General features: G+C 44.9%; 1 protein-coding gene across 1 annotated transcript; it reads left to right on the top strand.

The window, feature by feature from the left end:
- The first annotated feature begins 14682 nt into the window (after positions 1-14682).
- Positions 14683-15453, top strand: LOC145296627 (uncharacterized). Its single transcript, XM_080142552.1, has one exon. The coding sequence runs from the start codon at positions 14683-14685 to the stop codon at positions 15451-15453; it is 771 nt and encodes a 256-aa protein (XP_079998678.1).
- The last annotated feature ends 5443 nt before the right edge of the window (positions 15454-20896 follow it).

Here is a 20896-nt window from a genome sequence, read left to right as displayed (position 1 = left end):
GCTGTGGGGAAGTCGGCCACATCAGCAGATTCTGTTCCCATGGAAACCACTGCGCCGGTGGCTACCCCACTTATTCGATGAAGGCGCTTTAGGGTATGTCATCACAAGTAGAGGTGACCCTAAATAGACGAAGTGCAAAAGCTCTTGTCGACACGGGCTGTACTTCAACAATTGTCACCAAAAACCTGGTTGACACATGCAAGGGAACCAGCAGCATTATGGCAGTTGACGGCAGAGAGGTGAAGTGCAATGGCACAAGTATCATTCGGTTGATGGTACGTGGGATGTCACTAACAATCCAGGCGATTGTTATTAACAAAATTGTCACGGGTGTCGATGTGGTGCTAGGGATGGACACAATTGCTCGACTAGGGGGCGTTACGGTGTATAGGAACTCCGTGAGATTTGGAGGACATCAAGGGGCTGCAGGTGTGCAATTCGAAAAAGGTGTCACAGGAACGGCCGGGTTAGACAAAAGTTGCACGATAGAGGACCAAGATTTCTCTGCACACTTTGATGGTGAGAAATGGACAGTCAAGTGGGCATGGAAGGGAGAACCTCCCATACTGAACAACAGAGTGGAATGCTACGAGCATACGTTGCGAGGAGGCACAAGAGTTGAATTTGAGAAGGAGGTGGACCGATGGATCTCAGTGGGATTTTAAGACCATGGATGGAGAAGGTGGAAGGTGTGCTGCCGTTAATGGCGGTTGTTCAGCCCACAAAACAAAAAGTTCGGCCAGTACTGGACTTCAGGGAGCTGAACGTACACGTTGCGTGTCACACGGGAGGCGATGTGATGGACATGTGCGGAGAGATCATGCGAGAGTGGAGGCAGATTCAGAAGGCTGCGACCATTGTGGATTTAAAATCTGCATACCTACAGATCCACATTTCACAGGAATTCTGGAAATATCAGCTAGTCAGATACAAGGGCCGAACGTACTGCCTGACTAGGTTGGGTTTTGGCCTGAATTCTGCACCAAAAATCATGGCAGCGATCCTCAAAACGGTGCTAAGCAAGGAGGACGCAGTCAGAAGAGCCACCAGTTCCTACATTGATGATATTTTGGTGGATGAGACGGTAACAACTGTGGAGGATGTAGTAAAAACACCTCAACAGCTTTGGGCTAATTGCAAAATGCCCGGAATCGTTGGAGAGAGGAGCTGTGTTAGGGCTCCAACTAAGAAAGGACCAGATAGGACGGTTAGTGTTCCGGAGGGGAAATGAGATCCCGGAGGTGTCGGAAAAATTGAGCAGGCGAGAACTCTTCTCAATATGCGGAAGACTGGTGGGCCATTACCCTATTGCAGGATGGCTATGGACTGCATGTAGTTATATCAAAAGGCTAGCTAGTGGAGCGAAGTGGGAGGATGGAGTTGATAAAGAGACTGTGGACATTATGAGAGAGATTATTGAAGAGGTGAAGAGGGAGGATCCAGTAAGAGGTGTTTGGCATGTACCCAACAGTGAAGAAGGTGTTGTGTGGTGTGATGCAAGCTGTATAGCAGTGGGAGTCACCTTGGAGATAGGTGGTGTTACTGCAGAAGATGCTGCTTGGTTGCGGAAGAAGGACGACGTGGCTCACATAAATGTGGTGGAACTGGATGCGGTTATGAAGGGCATCAACTTAGCCTTGAAATGGGGGCTACAGAATGTTGAGGTTACGTAATAGATGCACTGAGACTAAAGCTGCTTTCAGGACTGCCAGCAACCACTGTAAAAGAGTAATAAAAAATGCAAGAGAGCTATATGCCCAGTCTGTTAAATCCAAGGTAGCTGATCAGCGGCTTGGTTCCCACCAGTTTTGGCAAATAACAAATAGGATCCTGAACAGAAGTGTTCGTTCTATCCCAACCATTATCAATGGACCAGAGGTCATCTCGTCAGCGTCAGACAAGGCCAAACTATTTGCAAAGAACTTTGCAGCTAATTCTACCCTATGCGACGAAGGCCATCAACTCCCCATATTTCCTCCTATAACACAGAACAAGCTAGGTAACATACAAATATCCGTGCATGAGGTCGCCAAGCTAATAAAAAACCTAGATTCCAGTAAAGCAACTGGCCCTGATGGCATCCCAATTATAGTGTTAAAAAAGCTTCAACCAGAACTTGCTCCCATACTTACGAAACTATTTAAGCACTGCCTTAAGGAGAAGTGCTTTCCGACCCCCTGGAAGACCTCATCAGTTTGCCCTGTATTTAAGAATTCAGGTGATAAGTCATCTCCCTCTCAGTACAGACCAATAAGTCTTCTCTGTGTTATGAGTAAGTTACTGGAATCCATATTAAATAGAGAAATAGTCAACCACCTCAGCAGGAATAACCTTCTTAGTGACACACAATATGGTTTCCGCTCTGCAAGATCTACCGCAGATGTGCTGACGGTTATATCCCACAGGATTAGTGAATCTCTTGACAAAGGCTTCCTTTCTAGGGCAATTGCTCTTGACATATCAAAGGCCTTCGACAAAGTATGGCATAAGGGTCTACTTCACAAGATTTCCAGCTACGGTATAACTGGAAATGTTTTCTCAATCATTAAATCATTTCTCTCCGATAGGTTCATAAGAGTAGTGGTTGATGGTCAAAAATCGGAGGCCTGCAATATAAATGCTGGAGTCCCTCAGGGGTCAATCCTGGGCCCAACTCTCTTCCTGATCTACATCAATGACCTCCCTAAACACATACTTAAATCATTCGTTGACATCTATGCTGATGACACGACCATCTACGGCAACACATCAAAGGCTGTAAATGACAAAGTTCTCTCTGATTCTCTCTCCTCTGATCTCGAGCGCGTGGTTCAGTGGGGGAAGATGTGGCTAGTTACCTTTAATGCATCCAAAACCAAACTCCTATCCTTACATCATCAACACTCTGATCCCCATCTGGCATCAATTGTGATGGATGGCTCTCGTCTGGGTGAGGCCCCGTGTTTTGACAAGCTTCTGGGTTTGACCTTTACTCCTGATCTGAAATGGAACACATACATCAAGTCTGTTGCCAAGGTTGCTGGAAAGATGGTGGGATCCTTCTACCGCTCCAGAAGATATCTCACTACTGATGCAATTCTCTATCTATATAAAAGCCAAGTACGGCCAAGGATGGAATACTGTTGCCATATTTGGGCAGGAGCTGCCAAAAACAGCCTATCATGCCTTGACAGAGTACAAAATAGACTTCGTGGTTTAGTGGGGGATGCCCTTTTCTCTTCCCTACAACCCCTCTCCCACAGAAGAGACGTTGCGAGCCTATCCTTGTTTTATCGTTATTTTCATGGCAGGTGCTCGTCTGAACTCCAATCCCTGGTTCCCCCTCGCCAATCTTTCACGAAAAACACCCGTCTAGCTGAATCCACTGTGAAAAATTTCCCCCACTCTATATCTGTGCCTAAATCAAAACGCGTATTTCATGAACAAAGCTTCTTTCTTAGAACTGCACGCCTGTGGAACTCTGTTCCGTCTGCCTGCTTCCCTCCGGACTACAACTTGGATGTCTTCAAGTCTAATGTTAACAAATTCCTAATGAACCGCCCCCTTAAGTAAACACTTCATCAAATCTCCTCACTAACGTAATGTACTTGCAATAACCCTTATCCCTGAGTGGTTTCCGGGCCTTGATAAGTGGTGATCACTGTGTAAAAAAAAAAAAAAAAAAAAAAAAAAAAAAAAGGACCGACTCAGCCACTGTGTTCTCTTGGATCGAGTCCGAAGTTACAGGAGAAAGGAGGGTGAAGACGAAAGGCGCTGCCGAGATGATGTTATGGGAGCTGATTAGGGAATTTGATCTTCAACTTAGGGTCACTATCGTTCCTTCAGTGAAGAACAGAGCAGATGTGATGACGAGGGTGCGGAAGTCCTGGCTAAAGGCGCCGAATGAGGCAGCTGTTGCAATATGTTGTTTGAATGAAAACACTCTGAAGGAGTTGCATGACATGCACCATTTTGGAGTGGATAGAACCTTGTTCTTGGCCAGGAAGGTGGACCCCAGAATCACAAAGGAGGCTGTTAGGACAGTGGTTGAGAGATGCAGCCGGTGTCAATCAATCGACCCTGCGCCGAGTAGACACGAAGCTGGTGAGGTTCAGGTGGCAGAGAACTGGAGCAGGTTGGCGATAGACGTAACGCACTATTGACAGAGGCCGTATCTGTCAATGGTCGACTGTGGACCAGGAAGAGTAGCCATTTGGAGGGAAATCAAGGCGGAAAATGCAGGTGAAATTGCAAAGGTCTTGGAAGAGGTATTTTTGGAGAGGGGTCCAGTGATGGAAGTGCTAATGGACAATGGAACTGCCTTTCGCTCAGCTGCCATGGAGAATGTGTTGGATAAGTGGGGAGTGCGACGCTATTTCAGGGCTGCATATAGACCAGGCGGAAACGGAATTGTGGAGCGGCATCACAGAAACATTAAGGCTATAGCTGAAAGGGGCCAGATTTCACTGCCAGAAGCTGTCTTCTGGTATAATATGGCTCCAAAGTCAGGGCAAAAAGTGGAGTCAGTGCCGCAGAGGGCAGTCTTCAAGTACGAGTGGCGGCATCCCCGAACTGCACAGGTACCTGCGGAGGAAGGCGAGAAGCGAGCGACTGTGCGAGTGGGAGAGGAAGTGTTGATCAAACCGCCTGATGCTCGCTGTACCACACGCTGGGGGAGGGGCATTGTGACAAGTGTCCAGTCTCCGAACAATGTACCTATCGACGGCATCCCTCGACACATCCTTGATGTGCGACCAGTAGTGGTGTCATCAGAGGAAGACAGCGACGTCGAGCCAAGTAGCGACGTTCACGAAGAGGCTCCACGGAGATCGCAGCAAGAGAGACGGCCGCTATGTTGGTCGAGCGACTACGTGATGGGTTGACATGTGATGATCGTGTAGATCAAGGGGGCATGTGGTTTGAGTTGTCCCCCTTTGCAAATTGTCTGTTTGGAGAAATGGAAAACTAGATGGCTCTGGTTGATAGTCAATTTGCATAAGTGGAGAAATGGGCAACATATAAATGGTACTTTCTTTAAGCAGCGTGAAGAGCGCAGAGAGTGAAACGACGGTTGGAAGAAGTGACGGTGAATTCTTTTTATGACGGGGAATTATTTTTGGACGTTGAAGAGCTCGACCTTTTGGAAGGAACAGCTGTGGCTTATATATATTTTTTTATTTCTTTTTTTTTCTACTTCACTACAGTCATTAAATTAAGAAATATAATCCAAGATGAAGTTTTAAAATGATTAAATGTGTTTTATTTTATAATTTAAAATAAAAAAAACATTAACCAATAAAAATGAATGCTTAAGGCTAAGACAATTTCAAAAGCTCAATATATGGCTTTTGTTTAACCATAGAGAGAAATAATGTTTGTAACTTCTTGTATGGTCGCTAGGACTCTCTCTCCCCCCCTCCCCCTCTCTCTCTCTCTGTATATATCTTTAATGAAAAGCAGGAGAGAAATCTTTCTATGACTGAGGTAAAATGTTTTTTTAAGATATAAAATATTTCTTCTTTGTCTTTTTAAAACGGTGTAAAACCCCACTGTATTAGTTAGTTCAGCATTATTAATCAGTGTGATTCGGACGTTAATATGAAACAAAATGAAACAAGAAGGGTAAATGTTAATTCTCGCTGATCTAGATGTGTCAGACATTTCGTGAAAATAGTGAATAATTCCACCCCATCTTTCCAAGCTTATAACTCCTCGAAAAATGTAATTCAAGCCCTTTTTTTTTTCAATTAAAGGAGCAAGGACCAAGGTTTCATTTAAAAAACAAACAAACAAACAAACAAACTTCAAACTTTACAGGTAAAATTCTAAAACACACTACGTTTTTTTTGTTTTAAATTTGAATATATTATTTATTGACCTTTTCTCTTCAATTTGTGAGTAAATTAATTGTTTACTTTTCGGTGAGTAAATTAATTATTTACTTTTTAATAGAAACTTGAAAATGGGGGGGCGTGAATTAAGAAAAAACGTTTGTCTAAAATATTATATTCAGTTTATTGGAAAGAACATAAAATTTCACATTGACCCTGAAAATATCGTAAAAATAGAATCAATAGAAAAATTTTGATAGATTTTTAAAGTTTAAAAATTGAAAAATATTGAGTTCGGAAAATTCATTACTGTTTAAAAAAATATATTCCTATTACTTTTAAAACAACTTTAATAGTTTATTTTGGAAGTATAATCCATAAAGAAAATAAACAACCCACTTTTAACAGAGAAATTACGAGATTTTTATATTTTATTCACAGTTTCGTGTTAGGGGTGTCAAAAATTCCTACAAAAATTCTGATACACCTACCACAGCCCCCTTTCCCTGACTAGCCAGTCAGCCTTTCGCAGCTACCAAGCGCAAGTAACAAACTCTTATTCTAACGAACTCTCATTCTTTCTATCGCTTCTTCAAGTATATGCATGTAAATAAATTGCATTTCTTTCGCTGATATATAACAGTGTCATAGCCCCGACGCACGCGCGTCGAATCTACTCCCAAACCAAATAATGGTGCGCTGCCTCAACAGTGAAACCCAGTTGCGCGCGCGTAGATGTATAAACATTGTTTCAACTGCGCGTACATTTTCTTTCCCCACCCACGCAAATTCGGTGGTTCTTAAACGTAATTTCAGTTATTTGGGCGGATGTAAGTTAAGGCATCTTACGTCATAAGAGTGTTATTCTTTTCATCCAATCGGATTACAAGGAAAACAAATTTAAAAAAAAATGTTTTTTTCTGAATGCCTCCCTGGAGCCGGTCGGACAAATATAAAAAGGGCATTTTTCGCCCAAATCGGAGTCGACCTTTGAACACCATGGCGTAAACATCAACATCGACCCGTACGCGTTTGGACGTTAAACACGCGCGCGCCACGACAATTAATTCCTCCACGTGGATACGGACTTGCAACCCTAATGGCCATAACTCAAACATTCTTTGTTCTGTTCTTCGTCATAAACGAATCACAATCTGACCTCGAGAACCTGAAAGGTCAAATTTTCCTGTTACATTCATTCTTAATAACCAGTTTGTTCAACTAAACTATTCTTCCGAGGATCAGTTCTTGTTTACCTCAGTGGAGAAACACTTCACACGAACAAGACGTGATTACGCACATGTGGAACGATCACCTGCAATGAACGAACGTCACACTATAGGACAGACGTAACTCCGGCGACATGCATCCACTGCTACAACGAACGAAAATAACTTCCTTATTTGAACGAAAATCGTAACAACTTTGTACTGACCAAAGATTTAGGCCACAAAAGCAAAATTAATACTACCATTCCCTTTTGCATTATATTAAACCTTCCTTTCCCTACAGTGAAAAAGAGACAATTCTGATTCTTTGGCCTTCCTCTCGCCGGGTGGTCCTGCTTACTGACTCGTCCCCCACCGCCTGCTATCGTCCAGAGAGACGAGGGTAGGTGTGGGTGTCCTTTATAACTACTACAGTCAGAGAGTTCATGCGACTAAGTCCAGTACGCACGCGTTTATAAAAACTGCTACATAATGTATCTTACCAATGCTTCGCAGTGTTTAACTTAAAAATAAAATAATCATTCAAGTTAGTATTTGTGTTGTGTCTTATTCATATGAGATAACAGCAATTATTTACAACTTCAATAGCAATTTCAACGTGTTTTCCACGTACTTTCAACGCCAGAAATTATATATGAATTTTGCTGTGGATGACGAAGTCTAACAAACATTCCATCACGCACATGTTTTATATATGGATTTTGCTGTGGACGACGAAGCTTCAAAACATTCTATCACACACGCGTTTTAGCTACGTATCACAACTTTAAACTTTCTTCACTTTATCGAAATATTTTTTTACCATGTGCAAATATAAACAAAATATATTTCAGCTTTCAACTCAATCATGGAGAACATGTGGCAACAAGCCCACTGAAAAATTCAAGTAGCAACTCTCACGCTATTTCAACTCAAGTTTTCAACAATTATGGAAAGGAAAAAGCGAAAACAAGCTTCGCCAGCATCATGTTACGCGCATCAAGCCTCTCCACGGCATATTAACCCTTTCCAGCAACACCTCACAGGATATCAACCTTTTTTAGCAACAAACGCAGATTTCTGTCAAGTAAAGTCCAACCTGAAAAACATAGCAATGCTATAAAAATTGACAGTATCATAGGTGTTTGATATATTTCAATTCATGACTAACTCCAGAATTATTAAATGCATGAATAGACACGTATGGGATTTACCTCAAGGGGTTGCTAGAACCGGTAACAAATCACCGCGTTTGTAGACTGAAACTCGGAAAATACCAGCAGAAACGAAATGAAACAACAGACATCTTCATCAACAGATGTCGACTGTTGGCAAAGAAATGTGATTTCAGTGCTGACGAATTAAACGAACGCCTCATCGAGTTACTAATTGCCAGCACACTCATACCCGAACTGCAAAAGAAACTATTAAACAAATCAAAGGGTTACAGACTCGAGGAAGCTGTTAGATTAGCCTGTTCACATAAGGCATCAGCAGTTTATGTCAACCAGCTCCACCAGTTACAGGGATCCCCACAGATAGCCGCAATAAACCTTGTTACACACCAATGGCAAGGGATTGATTAAAAACACGGACAAACTTCCAAAAATTGCGGACACAGTCACGATTTGGGCAAAGAACACTGCCCTGCCAAAAATGACATATGCCACACATGCAGCAAAACAGGTCACTGGGCTACAGTTTGCATCTCAAGGAAGCACAAAACCAAGAGACAACAAGGAAGGCCCTGGAATAACAGTCATAACCAACAACGGGAGTTTGGCAGGAAAATAAACAGCATCGCCAAACACGACAACCAAGCCATGGCTGACATAGACACAGCAGTGGAGAACCTCACCTTTGACCCATCACAACTAATAGTGGAAAATCAGCAAACATGAAAGATCCTCGAAATGAGGCATTTGTCGATCTAAGCATCAAGCTGAAGGACCACTCAGGCACTCATACCTTCAACCTGAAGGTAGATACAGAGGCACAAGCAAATACATTGCCTATCCACATATTCCGCAACATGTACCTTAGTAGTATAAACAAAGCTGGAAACTCAACGCCCGGATCACTCACCTCAACACAATGTCTACTAACAGCCTAAACAATACCACGATAAATTGTTATGGCACCACAACTATTAGGTGCAAGTATAAAAATTCCCCATGGCTGAATACCCAATTCTATGTGGTTGATGTACCAGGAGCAGCCATATTGGGCATGGCAACATCAGTAGCTCATAGGGTAGTGACAAGGAACTGTACCATCTCAGTCCAGCACCAACCCATCAATAGTGTAGCTGACCTAATGCATCTCTACTCTGACAGATTCGACCGTCTACCACCACCTTGTAATGCGGACCCTATCAAGCTTGATGTCCGAGTTGATACAGTTCGTTTTTCTACTGATCGCATCAAACAGCTGAGACAGTGTACAACAACGGATCCTCTGCTTAACCATCTGAGAGAGACCATCATCACGGGATGACCAGAGACAATTAAGCAGCTGCCCACTAACATCAGAGTGTTCTGGGGTCTAAGAGATCAGCTCTCAGTTGAGGATGGTCTTATCATCAAAGGACTACAAATTGTCATCCCCCAGACACTTTAAAAAGACATATTAGAACAACTTCATGCTGCTCATTTAGGACAGGAGAAAACAAAACTCCTTGCCAAGGACACTGTTTATTGGGTAAACATAAACAACGCCATTGAACAGTTCACAAAGTTATGCAGTATCTGTCAACAGCATCAGCCCTCTCAAATGCAAGAGCCACTTATGCAACATGACATCCCAACAAAACTATGGGATGTAGTTGGCACAGACCTTTTTGATCTCCATGGAAGTCAATGGTTGATAATAGGTGACTATTACTCAAAGTATCCTATAGTCAAACGCCTACCTGATCACTCACCAAGCTGTGTCATAGTGAACATCACATGTCAAATCTTTTCATATCAAAGTTAGTCAGCAATAACGGACCGCACTTTTCAAGTCATCTCTACTGCGAATTTGCCAACAAATGGGGTTTCCATCATGAGACCACATCACCCCAGAGACCACAAGGGAATTGCTTCATAAAACGTCAAATAAGGACTATCAAGACCATTCTCAAGAAAGCCAATCAGTCGGAAACAACTCCTGAGATCACACTTCTGCACTGGCGCTGCACCCCAATTTCAAGTGTCATACCTAACCCTGCACAACTACTCATGGGTAGACAAATCTAATCTCCACTGATCACCAAAATCAGAAACGACAACCATGATCAGGATAAGATATACAGCGCATTCCAACAACGTCAGCAGAACCAAAAGAGGTATTTTGACTGACATGCACTCAAGGAAGATCTACCACCCCTATACCGTGGCCAACGAGTAAGGGAACAGAATCCTGTGTCTGGAAGCTGGGACCCAGCGACTGTAGTATCCCAGGCAGATGGTCACCACTCCTCTCTCCTGGAGAATGTCAATGGGCATGTGCTGTGAAGAAACCGACAGCACACACAAGAATGTAGTAGGCAAAACGAAAAAATAAAATACAACTAAAAACAGACGGAACAAAAACTCGCTTCTCGCAGACACGTGGGTCGTAACAAGCACAATCTACTAGCCAGAATCACCTACACACAATCTGTAGAACGCTCCCTCTCCCTTCCAGTCTCCTGACTTTATAGCGGCCGGGAACGACATATTTGCATAACTGCTAATTCTGCTATACCCCCCCCTGATCTCATGATCACAAACGGGGCATGGGGGCAGTCGTCTTTGTCGAGTACTTCTTCGAAGAACTGGAGGCAGCACTTCCTCCTTGTCATCTTCCTCATTACCACCGTTATTGCCGCCAGCCTGTTCCATCGCTCTCCCAACGTCTTTCAATCATCGCTCTCCCAACGTCTTTCAATCACCCGCTTTTATGGCCGTTGCAGGCTGGCTAAATTTGCATATTGCGAGAATTCATGTGACTTTGCAAGATATCATCCTTTACAAAAGACGGCGGCCGCCATCTTGATCTTTCTTTCTCTATTTTCGGTCGGCGACACCAAGCCGGCCCCGAGGTAAGTCTTTCCTTTTCGTCCGTCTCTCTTATGCACCCACACAACACACAAACACGCGGGCGCTTGTCTCCTGGATGCACATTACACTCCCCCCTGATCTGATGATCACATAGGGAGCATTGGGGGGGGGGCCTTTTAGTGCGTGTGCTTCTGCGAAGAGGTACATTCACTGGTTCAGATTCGGGCTCTGGATGTGGTTCCGCCTCATCAGACGAAGTATCACTATCATTCTCTGGAGGGGGCTCACTGAATCCCTGTATCAGCAGCTCATCACTGGACGCTTCACTGCTTTCTTCTGTAGTTGTGTGACACGCCTTGGTAGCTCGGTGAAGATCTCGCACATGTCGTGGGGTTCCATCGACCAACACAGACTGCTGGCTAATCACTCCGGATATTTGTCCTCGCTTAAACTTGTCGGTGCACCGATTTCCTGGGGGCCGCACCCACACTGGATCTCCCACTTCATATCTGTTACATGTTCCCTTGTCGGCTGGCTGTGTAGTGTTGATTCCCTTCACTCCAACTCGGTATGTGTAAATAGCATTCGCAGGTGCAGTTGAAGGAGACGTCCCATCCTTTGGCGTAATGTTATACCAATATGTGGCTTCCGTAATAGTACATCGCTTCCTGGCAGCAATTCTTTTGATGCTGCGATGGCTTCTTTCAGCAATGCCATTTCCTGACGGCACATGCGCACATCGCAACCGTAGTCTGATGCCCCACTCATCTAACAACTGCCGGACTTGCTGGCTACAAAACACTGCATCATTGTCAGTCAGGAGCTCTTCCGGCGCACCTCGCTCAGAAAAAATGGATGATAGGTGGCGAACAACATTTGCCGAATCCTGTCTGGTCATCTGCCGCCACACCGCAAATCTTGTAGGCCCGCAATCAATGAGAGTTAGAAAGGGCTTGCCACTGTAATGGGTGATATCCATGGCCAGCCGCTGCCACACACCCTCAACTTCCAATCGACCCTTCTGCCATCGCTCTGGTGCCGGATCAATAGACTGGCAAGCCTCACAATTTCTGATGATCTGTCTGACATCCATCTTGGTCACTGCTGGGTATACGCGCCTCACAAAATAAAGGGTCCTCTTGATACCCAGATGTCCGCTCTGTGCATGAATTTTTTGTATTTGACATGGGTCGATTGCAACTGCACAAGATCGAGCAGTAATCTCCATTCCCATCTTCGCGGCTTCATACCATTTGTGAAGTACTCGGGTCAGTTGGTCAGCACGATTACAATGTGATGGCACCAGAGTGACGCTCAGTGATAGCCCATACTCAGATACCAGGTTTTTTAGTGTGTCTAGCCTTCTCCGTATTAACATTTTGCTTGCTGCCTTGGTACGGATTCGTGTCCGTCCTGAAAGTGTGTCAGACACCCAGTGGTAGACACAGAGAGAATCTGTGTACAAGGTCAACTTCTTAGACTGCCACTGCAGGGCCAGATTTATCCCCTTTACAACGGCGTCCAGCTCTGCCAGGTTGATATGCTTATAATCTGTTACAGGCCGCAGCCAACATGCATCTTCGAACACGTTTCCTCCTTGCTTCAACGATACTCCCAACGCCAAAGAACTGGCATCAACCCACACACCTACGTTGTCTCCATTAACACACTACCGCCCACAGGCAGGGTCCTTCTTGTTCACTCTCTCCAGTGTCTCTTTAATCATCAGAGTTAGTAGGACATCATCGGATATGCCATCCCAACCCGTGGTTGTTAAATTTGCTCTGTGTTTAATTACACCAACAGCTGCGCGGAGCCAGCCACAGGCCGGTAGATGACCAACAAGTTTTCCACACCAAGAAAAAACGAGATATCATCCTTTACAAAAGACGGCGGTCGCCATCTTGATCTTTCTTTCTCTATTTTTGGTCGGCGACGCCGAACTGGCCCCGAGGTAAATCTTTCCTTTTCGTCCGCCTCTCTTACGCACCCACACAACACACAAACATGCGGGCGCTTGTCTCCTGGATGCACATTACAATTAGTTCCTCCATGGTCAAGACTTTGATGTTCAGCACCTGTTGAAGAGCAATTGAGATAGTATCAGGGAATCCAGTGACGAAAATCAATTTTGTGAGTCTCTCTAAGCCATCTCCTGTGAATCCGGCCAATCCAACCAACTGCCTGATTTTGTTGGCGTAAACATCCACATGTTCGCCAGCCCATCTAACCATAGTTATTTTTCTGTATGCTGCAAACACGTCGTCGGTAAATGCCTCCTTTAATCGGGCCTCAATCTGGTCTATTTCTCTTTGATCATCCTCCTCCATTTCCATGTAGAGGGCCAGTGCATCACCTTCCAGATATAAAGGTAGCAGACTCGCTACATCATCAACCTGCTGAAGTTGTGCGACAAGTCTCACTTTTTTCAGACACGCTACAACGTTTCCCTTGCCAGAGAACGGCTTGATAATATCGCTGCTTATCCGCACCTTCGCCATAGTCGGGCCGAAATAGCTTGAAACAAGAATGTAGTAGGCAAAACAAACAAAAAAATACAACTAAAAACAGATGGAACAAAAACTCGCTTCTCGCAGACATGTGGGTCGTAACAAGAAAAATCTATTCGCCAGAATCACCTACACACAATCTGCAGAACGCTCCCTCTCCTTTCCAGTGTCCTGCCTTTATAGCAACCGGGAACGACATATTTGCATAATCGCGCAAGAGCAGATGTGATTCAGCGATAATTACATTGGGTAAACGCTAATAAAAGCCCATGGACGCCATCTTGGAACTCTCTCTTTCGCTCAGCCCAAAACAGACGTATCCAAGGTAAGCTCTCTATTTCTCATTTTGGTTACTGTGTAGCGTCTACCCCGGAACTAATTTTGACAGTGACATTGAACATTCACCGTTACCGGAGAGCTAGAAAAAAAGACAAAAAAAAAGCTGTGGCGCTAAATTCGAGGAGTCTCTCGCTCTCTTTTTGCTCGTGAACACCATAGGAGTAAGACACGTTACTACCACGCTCTGTCGCTCATGCGTGACACACCTGTGCCGGTCCCAATGGTGAAACCACACAAAAAAAAGAAAAACATTCTTCTTATCTATTCACTCCGCTCCTTACCCGAACGGCTTATCTAAAGAAAATTAATTGATCGTTTCTTTCCAACATAACGCCAAAAACATTTGACCAGTCGGGAAGGATTTCTTCTTCTTTTTTTTCGGACTCAAAATAAACACGAGTGTGATACACCAGGGCAAATAAATTTACACCTCTTATAACAAGCCAAGTCTGATTATTTGTTTTTAATTAATTTTTCTAAATATTTGTTTTCTTATTAATGTTTTTGAAAAATTAATTTTAAGTGAGCTGTTTGTTGTTTTGCCCAGCGAGCAGCTCGCTTCACTGGTGACCCCTTTTTTTTTCGTCAGACTTTGGCAGAACACGCAAGGAATTGTGGATATTATCAATAAGGAAGAATTACCTGTAATCACACAAGGGAAATTTCTCAGCGACCATGCGCACGCCGAATGACGTACATGTCGACCTTAGCGGCACATCGGTTTTTCTAGGCGTAAAGGATCTCACGGAGATTTTCTGCGGTCATCGTTCTCTTCAACGCGTTCCCCACGATGGACAGTGAGGCACTTCCTTCAACGACGGCTACTCAGGCTATTTTGAGGATTCCTCCTTTTTGGACGCACGATCCAACATTATGGTTCGCACACGTAGAGGCCCAGTTCTACATGCAAAGGATCCTGAGCGATGTGACGAAATTCAAGCACGTGGTGGCTGCATTAACACATGAAGTAATGGCGGAGGTTCGCAACCTGATCATGTCACCCCCTGGATTGATCAGCTACGATTATTTCAAATCGGAATTGATTCATAGGACAACCGATTCACAGCAGAAACGCCTTTGTCAACTTCTCGTAGAAGAAAAACTCGGAGATCGGAAACCGTCTCAGTTACTCAGACGTATGAAGCTGTTGATGGGTGAGAACTCACTACCGCCGGACATACTTAAACAACTTTTCGTCAATAGACTGCCATCGAATATTCAAATGATACTCGCCTCTTCGAATGACTCCACAACCATTGAGGAGCTAGCAGACTTAGCCGACAAAATTATTGACGTGACCGTTTCCATAGCCCCAGTTCACACGCACAGCTCTAAAGATGCCCTGCCTAACGTCGCAAACCCCTCCACGGATATACATGAGGAACTAGAGCGACAGGCTCAAATGATTCACGACCTGAGTGAACAGTTACGTGGCCTCGAGCTCAAACCAAAAATGCATAAGCACCCCACTGAGCGAGTCCGTCCCCGGCGATTTAGCAGCACTCAGAACAGCGGTGGGCTCTGCAAGTACCACGCGTGTTTCGGTGAAAGAGCTTACTGATGCCACCAGCCATGTTCATATACGAAGAAACGTCTCTTGGGAAACGCCCAGGCCAGGCAGTAGGAGTGGCAGACACTCCTGGCAAGAACAACATTCGTCGCACCCTGTACGTGACTGATAGAACCACTGGTATACGATTTCTCTTTGATACCGGTGCGGAAGTCAGTATCATCTCTAAGAAGTTTGTGAAAGAGAATCGTCCTCAATCAAACTTATTTCTACATGCAGTGAATCACTCCTCCATTCCTACTTACGGAGAGACATCGATAACATTAAATCTTGGATTACAGCGCGCACTATGTTGGGTCTTCATCGTCGCAAAGCTACCCGTTCCAATTTTAAGGGCGGATTTTCTGCACCATTTCAGCATCCTTGTAGATGTCAAACACGGCAAACTCATTGATAATAACACTGGACGTTCCGTGCAAGGCATAATCAGTGGGTCAACCGAGATCAGCCCAGTTATACGTAAAGACACCACGGATCCGTATACAGATTTGCTGTGAGGTTTCCCGGAATTAACTCGTCCTACGTTTAACGGTGACAAAGTTAAACATGATGTCACTCATCATATCCAAACAAGGGGACCGCCTGTGAGCGCGCACCCGTGCAGACTTAAACCTGATCGTTTAAGGGCGGCTAAACAAGAATTTCAGCACATGTTGGATTTAGGCATTATTCGACCATCTAATAGCAACTGGTCATCGCCACTCCACATGGTGCCAAAAAAATCAGCCGGCAAATGGCGCCCTTGTGGAGATTACCGTGCACTTAACAGTCGCACTACTCCGGACAATTACCCTATTCCGCATCTGCAAGACTTTTCTAACTCGCTTCACTGAAAAATAGTGTTCTCCAAAATCGACCTTGTTTGCGCATACAACCAGATTCCCGTACACCCAGAGGATGTTTCTAAGACTGCGATCACAACTCCTTTCGGCCTTTTCGAATTCTTACGCATGCCCTTTGGATTACGTAATGCAGGGCAATCTTTTCAACGCTTTATCGACGCAGTTTTGCGAGGACTACCGTTCGTCTATACATATATCAACGATCTCCTCATGGCAAGTGCATCAGAACGTGAACACTTACAGCATCTGCAGCAGTTATTTCACAGATTGACAGATTATGTCGTTATTATTAACCCCCAAAAATGCGAGTTTGGAGTTTTTTCACTTTCATTTCTCGGCCATTTAATCGACAAAGAAGGTATCTGTCCCCTTCCAGAGAAAGTCCAATCTATAGTCGATTACCAAGCTCCCACTTCACTTCGTAAACTTCGAGAGTTCCTCGGTTTAATTAATTTCTATCGACGTTTCGTGCCCCATTGTGCTGAAATCGCGCAGCCATTAACCGACGTACTCAGAAATAAAAACAAAAAAAATGAGACGATTACATTAAGCGAAACGGAATTAGGTTCCTTCGATAAGGTCAAGCAGGCATTAACAGAAGCGACAATGTTGGTTTTTCCCCGTCCAGATGCACCCATAGCTTTATCCGTCGATGCATCCGACATTGGCATTGGAGGTGTACTGCAACAATTACTGGATAATACTTGGCAACCACTAGCTTTTTTCTCAAGGCGTCTTCAGCACGCTGAAACCAAATACAGCACTTTCAGCAGGGAACTTTTGGCCACATACTGCACAGTTAAACACTTTCGTTATATGTTGGAAGGATCCACTTTCACGCTTTTTACGGATCACAAGCCATTATCGCTTGCTTTGATTGCCAAGCCCGGAAAACACTCACCCAGGGAAGCTCGCCATTTGGATTTCATATCACAATTTACTGCGGATATCAAGTATATCAGAGGGAAGGAGAACGTAGTTGCAGATGCATTGTCGAGAATGCACATCGATGCCATTCAAGCGATTGACGAGATCGACCTCCACCAGATCGCCATCGACCAACGGGATGACGAAGAACTAAATCGCTTACATCACTCCGAAAATCTAACTTTCAAGCAAGTCCCAGTACCTTGTTCCAACGAGACGATATGGTGCGATGTTTCGATGAACGCCCCTATGTACCCCTTAAGCATAGGCGAGTTGTCTTCTTTCAATTACACAACTTGTCACATCCTGGCATTCGTTCCACGCAGACGCTGGTGACTTCTCGTTTCATCTGGACAGCCATTAACCGAGACGTTCGCGAATGGACCAAGAGTTGCGTCCCTTGCCAGGAATCGAAAGTAAAGAGGCATATTAAAAGTCCCCTTGCTACCTTCGCAACCCCTGAGGCACGATTTCAACACATTCACATAGATTTAGTGGGTCCACTCCCACATTCGAGAAACTGTACATACTTATTGACTTGTATCGACAGATTCTCTAGATGGCCTGAAGCCATCCCCATTGCAGATATTTCCGCAGAAACTGTTGCCCGAGCCCTGGTTACACATTGGATATCGTGTTATGGTGTGCCTCACACCATCACAACCGATAGGGGCAGACAATTCGATTCCTATCTTTTTTGTGAGTTGTCTCGCCTACTGGGAAGCAAACACATAAGGACTACCTCGTACTACCCGGCGGCAAACGGCATGATCGAGCGTCTGCACCGTCAGTTGAAAGCAGCTATTAGAGCATATTCCAACCCTAACAGGTGGACAGAGTACCTTCCCTTCATTCTATCAGGCATCAGATCCACCATAAAAGCAGATATTGGCTTTACGCCTGCCGAAATGATTTACGGAACAACGCTGACTCTCCCTGGACAGATGGTCGCACCGACCACTCCTACACGCATGCCTGACCCAACAAGTTATACCTCTCGTATGAGGGAATACTTGGCGAAACCTTTTAACGTTGCCCCGAGAACACAGAACACACGCACTCACGTCTCCAAAGACATACAATCGTGGACTCATGTGTTTGTTCGGAGCGATGGAGGCACAGCTCGACTGCAAACACTGTATTCCGGTCCCTTTAAGGTATTGAAACGCTACTCAAAGTTCTTCGTTATCGACACTGACGGAAGACGAGATTCAGTCAGTGTTGATCGCCTGAAGAAAGCTATTCTGGATGACGATGTGCTAGCATGCAAACGGACACAAAACACTGCAGTTCAGAACGGAAACTTCGATTCACCAGTAATTACAACTTCTACCAGATCGGGCAGATCAGTGCAACGTCCTCACCGATTTGCTGTGTATACCCAGTGACTTTTCCACTTTCTTTTGTTCGACATACTGTCTAGTAGGGGGGTATGTAGCGTCTACCCCGGAACTAATTTTGATAGTGAAATTGAACATTCACCGTTTCCGGAGAGCTAGAAAAAAAGACAAAAAAAAGCCGTGGCGCTAAATTCGAGGAGTCTCTCACTCTCTTTTTGCTCGCAAACACCAGAGGAGTAAGACACGTTACTGCCATGCTCTGTCGCTCATGTGTGACACACCCTGTGCCGGTTCCAGTGGTGAAACCACACACAAAAAAGAAAAACATTCTTCTTATCTATTCACTCTGCTCCTTACCTGAACAGCTTATCTAAAGAAAATTAATTGATCGTTTCTTTCCAACTTAACGCCAAAAACATTTGACCAGTCGGGAAGGATTTCTTCTTCTTTTTTTTCGGACTCAAAATAAACACGAGTGCGATACACCAGGGCAAATAAATTTACACCTCTTATAACAAGCCAAGTCTGATTATTTGTTTTTAATTAATTTTTCTAAATATTTGTTTTCTTATTAATGTTTTTGAAAAATTAATTTTAAGTGAGCTGTTTGTTGTTTTGCCCAGCAAGCACCTCGCTTCAACTGCTAATTCTGCTACAATTCCAGTGACGCCTACTGTAATCAGAGTTTTTTTTTCTGTCTGTTTCGATTTACTCAAAACCGCACACACCTCGTCTTCTCATGTATCGTTCTCTTCTTCCTCTTCTACTTCTTTCTCTTTTTTCTTCTCAGTCGTCAGAAGCGTCGTCTTTTCTTGACTACGTTTTTCCTTCTCCCTTCTTGCTCATAGTGACCCGTTTTTATGCTGAGCTGAACTCTCGTGTGTGCGAGAGAACACGAGATTTTGCATGATTACTTGGCAATATTAACCGGCCGCCGCCATCTTGCCATTTTTCTTTGGACGTGCCCGCTTTGCAGAATGCACACCTCGAGCGTTTGTCAGGTAAGCCCGTCTGTTCGCAATTTATTACACACTCCCCCCTGATCTCATTATCACAGAAAGAGCAGGGAGGTGGTGGCCTTTTTCTTCGAGTGCTTCTTCGGAGAGGGGGATTCGGGGCTTCATCATCGTCTGCGCTGTCTTCCGTGACACGAAGGTCGGCGAACCTAAAGCTGAGCATCGCAGTATCACTGTCCGGGTCTTCATCATCAGCAGGAGGGTCAGTACTTTGAAGGCTACCACTCTCAGTGTCGCTGTGCGTTGAAGCCGTCATGAACCAGAATGATGGGTCGCTGGTCACGGATTCAATTTCACTATCTTCGTCAAGCGGCAGCTGCGTTTGGAATACTGATCTTAAGTCTTTAATATGACGAGGTACTCCATCAACTCGCACCGCCTGCGGGCTGATCACTTCAGTGACATGACCGGTTCCGTAGCGAGTCGTGCACTGGCCTCGGGATTTTTTAACCCAGACGACATCTCCTTCTTTCATGTTCTTTTGTGGTGGCTCCGGTTCGGGTAGTGAGCTGCTCTCCAAACCTCTCACCCTGACACAGTATGTATTTAGCGCGTTGGCTGGCGTGGTGGAGGGTGAAACATCGTCCTTAGGGGTGACGTTGTACCAATAGACTGCTTCAGGTACCGTACACCCCTTCCGCGCTGCGATTGTCTTAACCGTTCTGTGATTGCGCTCAATAATCCCGTTTCCACTGGGAACATGGGCACACCGAAAACGCAGATGGACACCCCAGCCATCTGCAAACTGTTTAAACGGCTCACTAACAAAAGCGGGGCCATTGTCGGTGAGTATCTCAGAAGGAGGGCCACGCTTGAGGAACACACCTTCCAACTCATGGATAATGGCAGCCGCGTCCTGCCGGCGAAGGGGCCGCCACAATGAAAACCTAGATGGTCCACAGTCGATAAGCGTCAAAAAATGCCTCCCGTTGTAGTGCGTTATGTCCATCGCAATCCTATCCCAATTACGCTTCACACTGAGTATTCCCTTCTTCCACCGGACAGGTGCTGGGTCGATCGATCGGCAGGTGTTGCAGCTTCCCACAACAGATTTCACAGCCCTCCGAGACACAAAGGGGTCAACCAATCTGGCGAAGTAAAGCGTTCGGTTTACACCGGGGTGCCCGCTTTGGCAATGGACATCATTAATATGCTCCGGGCTGAGTCTATGTCCCACTGCAGCGCAATTTACAGGTGCTGACTCGTTCACTTCTTTTGGCAGGTCTAGCCAACGGCATGGCACTCTGGTCAGACGATCCGCCTGATTCAAACAGGACTGCACCAGTGTCACATCTATGACCAAGTCGTA

The sequence above is a fragment of the Euprymna scolopes genome, chromosome 17 (genome assembly GCF_053919585.1).
Source record: "Euprymna scolopes isolate OS-2025 chromosome 17, ASM5391958v1, whole genome shotgun sequence".
Lineage (NCBI taxonomy): Eukaryota > Metazoa > Mollusca > Cephalopoda > Sepiida > Sepiolidae > Euprymna > Euprymna scolopes.
Note: the sequence above shows the minus strand (reverse complement) of the source record. Positions and strands in the feature narration are given on the sequence as shown.